Below are 9,236 nucleotides of genomic sequence, written 5' to 3'. Positions count from 1 at the left end.
TGCCTAGACTTAATGGCAAGCTTGGCCCCAGAAGACCTAAGGGATTTTTTTGAGTGAAAGAAACAGCTGGGAATGCAGGTAGGAATCCAAAAGCCCCTAGGGTTAGTTCACAAAGAAGAGTTGTGGCCAGATGTGCTTCTCTTATTTTGTGTCCTGCAAGAGACAAAGACCATAAGAGGTAAAAGGGCAGTTTGGGTAGAGGTCTCTCTGGCTGAGACAGATGCCATGGTCTTGGAGGTAATGTTCACACTGAATGAGAGCCACCTCTTATGGAATACTTTCATCCTCTATTTGCCATCAATTCAACCATTAAATGAAATGTTTTAGGAGCAGACAGCTTTGTATACAGCATGGGGCTCATTTGCAATCAAATAACAGTACTCAGCAGCAGCTTCCATCTATTTACTGTTGTAGCTGTGCTGCAACGCCAGTGCTCATTTAACCTCTGTAAGAAACTGAGTTTGCCTCACAGTTCCCACCACGCAGGCAGGTAATGGGATGTGTCCCTAGTCATTTCGTTGGTGAGAGAAATGGCACAGGCAGGCCCGTTGAAGGAAAGGGAGAGAAAGATACTTTGTGTCCCAGCAGCCTTTTCAGTGCCAGGGAACCCTGCCACTCCCCCTTAAGCATCTGCCCTGTGGTGATTGAGTGATAATGACCCCAAATGTGCCCTAAATGGGGCACTTAGAGACACGGTTTGGTAGTGGACTTGACTGTCAGGTTAACAGTCAAAGATTTTAGAGGTCTTTACTGTCCTCAGTGATTCTATGACTTGTATGAGGAGAGTGCTGCACATGCTAGGCGAGTCTAAGAGAAGGCACGCCCTTACCCAGTGCTTTGCTGGTCAGTTTCCACTGTTCTCCTAACCCTCACAGTTTCTCATGTGTAGGTGCTACACTTGGGTCCTCCTCAAATTTTACACTAGTCTATTTTCACCTAAATTTTTCACCCTGTTTCACTGAGTCACTTCTGATCGAAGCAGCAAGAATTTGTCTCATATTTTTTGGCCACGTAAAAAAGGTATTTTTGAGTGTAGCATTATTCTGAGAGCATTACACAGCACATAAATTCTGCTCATCTCAGAACAGCTGAGGATCACAGAAACGTCAGCAAAGTAAATTATTATTCCAGATTTATATCATAAAAATGTATAAAAATTGGAACAAACTCAACCCAAAAATTGACCAAAACCCACCTTCTGCCTAAACACTTACAATTTGCTAGTAATTTAAACATGGTTATACTAAGTCATATTGCTGCTGTTCTGTAAATCTCCCCAGCCCTCTTCTATATTGATAGGGCTGGACTACTAATTAACCATGGCAGTGCACATTTCCAAATAGCCTAAGACAAGCAAAACTATGTCTTGAGCGCTGCTGTGCTGGGCAAACCTCATGGTGCATTACACACTTTGGGCCCTAACCAGCAGTCATTTCCCAGCCTCAAAACGAAGGACAGCAAATTCACAACATCAAGGCCATTAAATCAGTCGGTTAAACCCTCATGAATGAATTGCTATCCTGCTCAGAGCCAAGACCGATTCTCTAAAGAGCTGAGCCTGCTAATGAAAACCCTCTCCAGCCGATTCAGCACACGGGGCATACATTTGCCATTGAACTGGGTGAGAATCACCTACCCCGAGGCACAAGGAGGAAGCAAGAGACAGAAAATTCACAGGAGTGGCTGGAAAGTATGAGGCTGCCAATGAGTACAGCCAGCTCAGCACTCCTCCTGAACAGGGAAGTGCTCACAGCTACAGGCTGAACCACCAGGTACACTCAGGCTTTTCAACAACAAGTAGTTGCTGTCTCAGCAGCAAACATCATCCAAAGTTGCCCGTTTTTCTTTTTAAAATGCATGAATGCAGTTCATTCTACCTTTGGTGCAAAAGAGCTACAGATCTTATGAACATCCTGCCCCAAATACACAGCAGCAGCCCCCAACTCATGCCCATTCTCCTGCTACACCCCACCACAACAAACCACAGCGTTTCTACTCTTCAAGCCCCAGGCAAGACTCTCCCAGCCTAGAAATCTGAGCACTGCTGCAAAACACAGTCTCCACACTGCCCTGCTGGGTGTGCTCACCTGTCATGCCTCTCTCTGCCAGCTGACCTCCCCATTGGGCTGCAAATGCAAAAAAGAGATTCTTCCAAACTTCCTTCCTCAGCACCTTTTGATGGTGGAGGAAAATTCTCCACTTATCTCTTTAGCATCCCACATTAGCTGTGCCCGGCCCCACCTGCTGCCTACTCTGGCTCAGCTGCTACTCAGACCCTGGACATGTGGGTCCCACACAGCTCTGGCCACATAAAGCCACCACTAATACCACACTAGCTGCTGCTGCTGGAATGTGTGCAAGGAGAAAGCACTGTCACCATAATTTCTGTGATGCCATCTCCTATTTTGGTAACTGTGAGAGGACAAAATGTTGGCTGAGCAGTAAGAAAGGTAGACTGCAAAGATGGAGCTTTAAACAACATAACAGAGATGCCAGGAATGCCTTGAATAAAACACCTAAGCCCAGTCTGCTGTGGAGTGTGTAGGATTTCTCAGCCCATGCAAACTGGTGTGTGCACCCAAGAGTGAACATTCCTTTAGTAATGACCAGCTTTACTCTTACTGTAGACCCTAGGAAACCCACAGTCTTTTAAAGCTGCAGAATCAGTCTGGGATTCTATTAAGCAGTGATTGGTTTTGGGTTGTTCTTTACAGAGATGTTTCTCCGTAGCAGTCAGAAAGCCTTTCAGACACTGACTCTTCCTCTGTGGCACAGCTAATAAACTCAGCTGTAGAGAAAAATCTCCAAAGCTCTGAAGATTCCCTAGACAACAGGATGCACTTTCTCACCTACTTTCTGTGGAGGTCTCCAACACTGACCTGTAAGAATCCAAATAATTTCTTAGTCCAGTAACTGAAGATACTTTATATATGGCAGAGATTTTTATACAGCCCTCTTCTTCAGGAAACACTGGAAATGTTTCTCAGACTAGAGGGTAAACTTCACCCAGAGACAGCAGGATCAGAACATGTGCTATTCCTTAATGCACAAAAGAAACATTCTACAAAAAAAAAAGGCAGCATAATTAACAGTGGCTAACATTTATGCCCATCATCTTCTTTCTATCTGTAGGAACTAAAATTCATAGAACAGCAGGATTCCTACATGGTTCATGGCTAAAAGGAGGTATTAGCTTTGAAAACTTAAGGGAAGAAATTATTTCAACTACTGGCAAATTATACTAACACTTTTGTCACTAAAGCACTGTATAAAAGCATAGCATGTTACTGAAGCAGCTGTATAAAACCATACTAAATTCTTGTAACTGATCGATCATTGTGCCAACCCACAGGTATCTGCACTGTGTGTCATAGGGGAGAGGACAAGACAGCCCTCATGTATACAAGTAATTTTCTGTGCTGGCTGAAGTGGATTCAAATCTCTCCTGTGTCCTCTAATACTGTGGTCATTTAGTTCTGCTCTGGTTCCTCAGCTCAGATAAAAGGAGCCAGCAGGATGCCAGCAGACTACATAAAACTGATGACAGCAAGGTATCATGCAAGCACTGATACACTACCATGGTTCTCTCAAGCTAGGCTTTCAGGAGCCAACAGAAGAGGCAGGAGGATGTCACAAGAGGCAATTGTTCAGGTTTTGAAAGATGTTCCTGTGCCACAGTTGGCCGGCTAAGCCAGACAGTTTTTTGTTCTGCTCACTGTCCAAACTTGCATGGATGTGTAAAGGAGAATCTGACTCAGTCCCTTGCTGCTGCAGAGACAATGAGCTGGATCACAAGCAGAAAAAATATGCTTCCTATTATCATCATCAACTCTATAAACAAGTGTGCAAACAGGCATTCTGCTTCTGGGGCACAGCTTTCATTATTGGTGCTACCTTCATTTTCCTACTGAAAAATCAGAATCAGAAGTCCTCATTCATAGAAGTGATGGTTCAGCACCATGAAATGTAACGTGCCTGCACACTTTCTACAACAAAGCTACTATCTGCTTCTTTTAAAAATGATTCTTTCTCTAACTTGCACTTCCAAGACTGCCCACAGATAAAATTATGAAGTACACATCAAATACTTTAAAATTTCAGAAGTTTATTGTCCAGAATAGCTCACATAGTACAGTTGGATTCTTTTTTCTTTTCTACAGGGAAATAAAGCAAAACAGTAGAAAATTGTATATGGGTTAACAGTAAAACAAAAGCCCAGCCTAATAATAGCCCTTTACATCCACCAAGTTATACTTCAGAAAATGGCTAGCCAAACATAAAGAAGTAGAGCATCTGAAAGACAGTTTCATGTTTACAGTATAGATTCTAAACCAGTATGAAGGGTGTTTTCTGTCCATATTGTTAATATTTTTTTCATAATAGCAAATTGAAAAGGGTCTATGTGGATAAAAAGTTAACTACTGCAAGACTTTTTCAAACCTCAGTTATCACCTTATGGTTGATAGTAACGGATAACAGGAGAAAGCACATGACACAGTATTTAAAATATACAGAGACCTATTAAAATCCTAAGAATAAGAGGAAATGGGAACCGAAACTTGAAATTCACAAATAGTACTTTTGCATTCCCTAATCTATATTCTATAAGTTTGCATCCAAACATTTTACAGCTTTTTCAGAAGAAAAGTGTAACACACCCAGAAAAGACTTCAAGGCTTTGCTTTGAGTTACTTTGTTGATTTTTTTTTTCTTTTAGTAAATGGAATATAGGATAATCTAAACAATAATAAAATGCAGGCACATTCCCTCACTTGTTATTAGCGCCCAATAGACCCACTGCTGAAGGCCGAGTATGAGTAAGAATATGAAGAGCTTGCTGAGGCATCAAAGCTTCCTCTCCTAGACCCACTGCGTGAGCCTGAACGCGAGCCAGAGCGAGAGCCAGAGCGAGAGCCAGGTGCCGAGGAGACATTGTAGGGACTGGATATGCCTTTAGAGGAAACAGAGGCTGCTTCCAACAGTTTAAGCCCAGTGATGTCTTCCACCATTGACCGGTTCATTGCATCTTTGTAGGATATTTTCAGCTTGGTCTTGGGGCAGGTCAGAATTTTGGGATAGCTGTTGGTGTCTTGTAACTTCTGGGAAGCGCGGCCATCAATCAATCCATTCCTAATGGCTTCTTCAGTAGTTATTCTTCCACGCACTTCCGGGTCCACGAGACCTCCAGTGAGGTACTGGAATTCAAGGAACCGCTGCCCAGCCTCATAAGGCAGCCATTTCTCCTTCACTGCTTCAGCTGCTGACATCCTCTTGCGCCCACCCTTTATGCCTTCGAACCCTATGAAGGCCTTTTGGGCTGGTTTGAGACGTGTGGCCATATCCTGATCGATGATGCCTTGGCTAGTGGCTTCCTGGAGTGAAAGCCTCTGGCCAGTGGTAGGGCATATTATGCCACCAGTGCAAGCCTGGGCTTCAAGTAACCGCTGCCCAGTGATGCTATCCACAATGCCCCGCTGTATGGCTTCTGAAATGGAGATTTTCTCCAAGTTTTCAGTGTCAAATATGGCTGCAATAGGACTGCACTCATCTGGGGTCTCTGAGAAAGAACCGCTCCTGATCACTGAAGAAGAGCTCCTGACACTCAGCACAGTGGGAGACCGAGTCACTGACTCGTGCCGGAACACCTCGTCAGTGCCATTACGGCAGGAAATCATGTCTGCAAACTGGGTCAGGCTCAAGCTGCCAGAACGGTACTGGTCAAAAAACTTCCTCTCCACCAGGCCTTTATCAATGGCATCTTGGATGTCGTACTGGCTACCTGTTTTCCTGTCCACAAGGACTACTCTACTGCTGCCATCTGATCCTGTGATAGTTATTTCTTCCCACTCACACTCCTGTTCAGCTAGTTCTGTGTAGGTGTCATAATCTATGAGGCCTTTGCTGTACGCCTCCTGAACGGACATCTCCCGGTTTGTTTCTGGATCTACAATGACCACCCTGCGCTTCCTAAGGGTGTTCTTCTGTGAGGTGTGCACCACCTTTTTCTTCTCTCTCAGGGGCAGAAGGCAGAGACCTGTTGCGTCATCCTTTATGCATCTTTCTTTCAGCTGCAGGTAGGTCAAGTTTTCCTCTGTGTTGGGATCAAAGAACCCTTTGGTGTCATCACTTGGATCACTCAGGATCTGGTTGAGCTCCTCATTGAAGTATCCACGCTTGTAGGCCGTCTCTACTGGCAAGCGGTAGCTCTCTTTGGGGTCAATGATCCCTCCAGTAGCGATCTGCGCCTCCAGCAGACGAATGCCGTGGCCTCTCTCTATGAGCTCTTTGTTCATTGCTTGGAACAGAGAAATGATGTTTCCAGTTTCTGGGTCTTTGTACCCAGTGACAGCTCTTTCAGCAGAGAGAAGTTTCTCTTTAAATTCAATTCCAACAAGGCCTCTTTTGTAGGCTTCCTCAACAGGCAGCCTCACATTGCTGACAGGATCCACTATGAACCCTGTGGCTGCCTGGGCTTCTAGGAGTTCAAGGGCTGTCCCTGGCCTAACCAAACCTATTTTCATAGCCTGGTAAATGCCAAGTTTCTCTTTAGTAGCCTCATTGTAGATACCAGCAATACAGCTAGAGCCTTGAAGGAAATCAATAATTCTCTCACTCACTTCTTCCACTGTAATTGCACCTCTTTCCAAGTCGTTCCTTGTTGATTCCTTAATGATTCCAGCCTCAAGCAGTGCATCTGCCGAGACAGGCTGCCTGATCCCTTGGAACGACATACTCCTCTTCTGCACTGGAAGGAGCAGCAGACCAGTGTGTGGTTCAATCCTGCATTTTTCCTTCAGCTGCATGTAAGTGACTGCCTTTTTGGTGGTGGGATCAATGAAGTTCTTTGTACTGCCTTGGCAGTTGTTTAGCATCCTGTACAGGTCTTTGTCAATCAGCCCACGAGATAAAGCTATCTCTTTGGGTAGGAAAACACTGTTGACAGGATCAACTATCCCTCCTACAGCCAGCTGGGCTTCAAGCAGACGAATTCCAGTTTCTCTGTCAACCAAGTTTTTCTTGATGGCTTCGGATACCGGCACAGTTTTGCCTGAGAAAGGATCCTTAAATCCTGTAATAGCCTTTTCTGCTGTATAGATCTGTTCTCTATCATCGAAGTCAATCAGATCCCTGGCGATAGCACTGTCCACCGTTAATATCTCATTTCGGTGTGGGTCTATCACACCTCCTGTTGCTGCCTGGGCTTCTAGGAGCAGGACTGCGTTTTCTGCTGTTAGCAGCTGGTTCCGTTTGGCCTCAACGAAAGAGTACTTCTGCCTGGGCGAAAGGGACACCCCTGCAATAGCACCTGCTCCTTTGAGGTAGGGTTCGATGTCAGCCGCGACCTCTTCCACCGACCTCTGCCCCTTCAGCAGTTTATCCAGTGTGAGTTTGTCTATCAGCTGGCACTCGTACAGCTGCATGGCTGTGATCTTCTTCCGCAGCCCACTGAACACCAGCTTGGAGGCATCGATACAGAAGTCTTCCTCGGTCTGTGTAGATCTGTGAGCCCCATATGGGCGCTGCTTGAGCTTCTCGATCTCTCTTTGCATCCTGAGACGCTCCGACTCCAGCTCTGACTGGTTTTTGACAGCAGTCTCTTCCAGTCTGCACCGGTATCTCTCCTCAATCCGTTTGATTTCCATCTGCAGCCTTTCTATCTCACTCCTCAGGCTGTTCTTCTCCCTCTCGCTCTTCTCTCTCTCACACTGGATCTTCCTTATGGATTCCTCTGTTCGCGAGTGCTGGCTCTTCCACTGATTGAGATCATTCAGAATTTGTTGCTTCTCACTTTCCAGGCGTTGCTTCAAACGTGATTCTGACTCCAGGGTAACTTTCAAACGGTTCAGCTCCTCTTCTAATCTCTGCAGTCTGGCTTTGTCTTGCTCCAAAGCACTCATTTTTATCAGCAGGGTTTCTCTTTCTTGCATAATCTGACTACACTGATTTTTGGATTCTTGAATCCTACTGGATGCCTACAATTGTGGAGGAGAAATAAAGCAAGAAAGGATGGTTAGAGTTTGTGCTGGTCAGAGTTACGCCCTCTGCCTACAATGCTCTCCAGCCTGTCATTTAACCTGCAGCAAACTCCCACTGGAAAACATTCTAGTCACAGCAGCACCTTACCCAAGATTACCAACACACACAAACCAGAGAAGACACATTATCCCTTCACTTACAGTGTCTTCAGTACTGCCAGAGACTCAAGAGACTTCATTCTGTTACCCACAGCCTCGACCTTCAGCTGATTTAGCTCTCTGTAACTTTTTGATACTTCTCACTGAGAAATACGCAGAGCATTTGAGACTCACAAACAGCCTGATGCTCAGCAGATGTCCTGGCAGTCCTACTAATCCAGGGGAATTTGCATCAGCTAAGGAAACATACGACTCAATTTTTGCTTTCCTGTTAGTTTCACATGTCACTCCAAACAATTTTACCCGCGTTGCCTTCCATTTTAATTCATGCTGTGTCTTCATGTAGATGTTCATATGCACAAACACCCACAAGCATGCATGTTTGTATGCATATTAAACAGAATACAAGTTTATCTACTTGTAATACATGCATATATATGTGTGTACATATATATATATATAAAAATATATATATGCACAGGTGTTATATAATCCTCAATGTTAGTATTTTTTAATATCAGTATTAGAATTTTTAGAATAAAGGAAAGAAAAACTGAATAAAGGATATAAGAAAAGAAATATAAGGGACAAGTCTAGGAGAAAATACATTTTCACAAGTGCACACTTGTATATATTTAAAGAGTAGCTCTTTGTACAAGAAACCAGGCAGAAGCACAAAATACTAAAAAATCTTTTCTTTAACTTGCTTATGTTGTCACCTAAAGTTTAAGAAGTAAGGGCCAATAGTAAAATTTGCAAATGCCCTTAGTGACTTAGGAACATAAATCCCCAAAACAGTCCAAGAAAGATAGGCTTTTAGTATGGCAGCTTCAGCTGACAACATAATTCTTAATCCTCTCTTGGAGTCAACATCTTACCCAGCTCATCAGCACCTTGACAGCTTGTTGGTTCTGGGGTTTTTAGCCAGTTTAGTTTGTGACAGTACTCAGGTCAGCCTCAAAGGACAGTTTTAACCCATCCTGGCTGAAACAGCCTGGGAAGCACACAGCCAGCAGGGAACTGCTAAAACACAGTGGTACTCCACATGCTCCCATTTTTCCCTGGGATAGTTTGCTGGACACTGGCACAGAACACAGATTT

General features: G+C 44.3%; 1 protein-coding gene across 2 annotated transcripts in view; it reads right to left on the bottom strand.

The window, feature by feature from the left end:
- Positions 1 to 4,094: 4,094 nt before the first annotated feature.
- DSP (desmoplakin) overlaps positions 4,095 to 9,236 on the bottom strand; it is a 51,660-nt gene continuing 46,518 nt past the window's right edge. For both annotated transcript variants that reach the window (XM_084221474.1, XM_084221473.1), the window contains exon 24: positions 4,095 to 7,973. In XM_084221474.1, coding sequence (XP_084077600.1) covers positions 4,779 to 7,973 — 3,195 coding nt within the window. In that variant the 3' untranslated portion in view covers positions 4,095 to 4,778. The remainder of the gene's footprint in view (positions 7,974 to 9,236) is intronic.

This window comes from Fringilla coelebs (assembly GCF_963513975.1).
Source record: "Fringilla coelebs genome assembly, chromosome: 1".
Classification (NCBI taxonomy): domain Eukaryota; kingdom Metazoa; phylum Chordata; class Aves; order Passeriformes; family Fringillidae; genus Fringilla; species Fringilla coelebs.
Note: the sequence above shows the minus strand (reverse complement) of the source record. Positions and strands in the feature narration are given on the sequence as shown.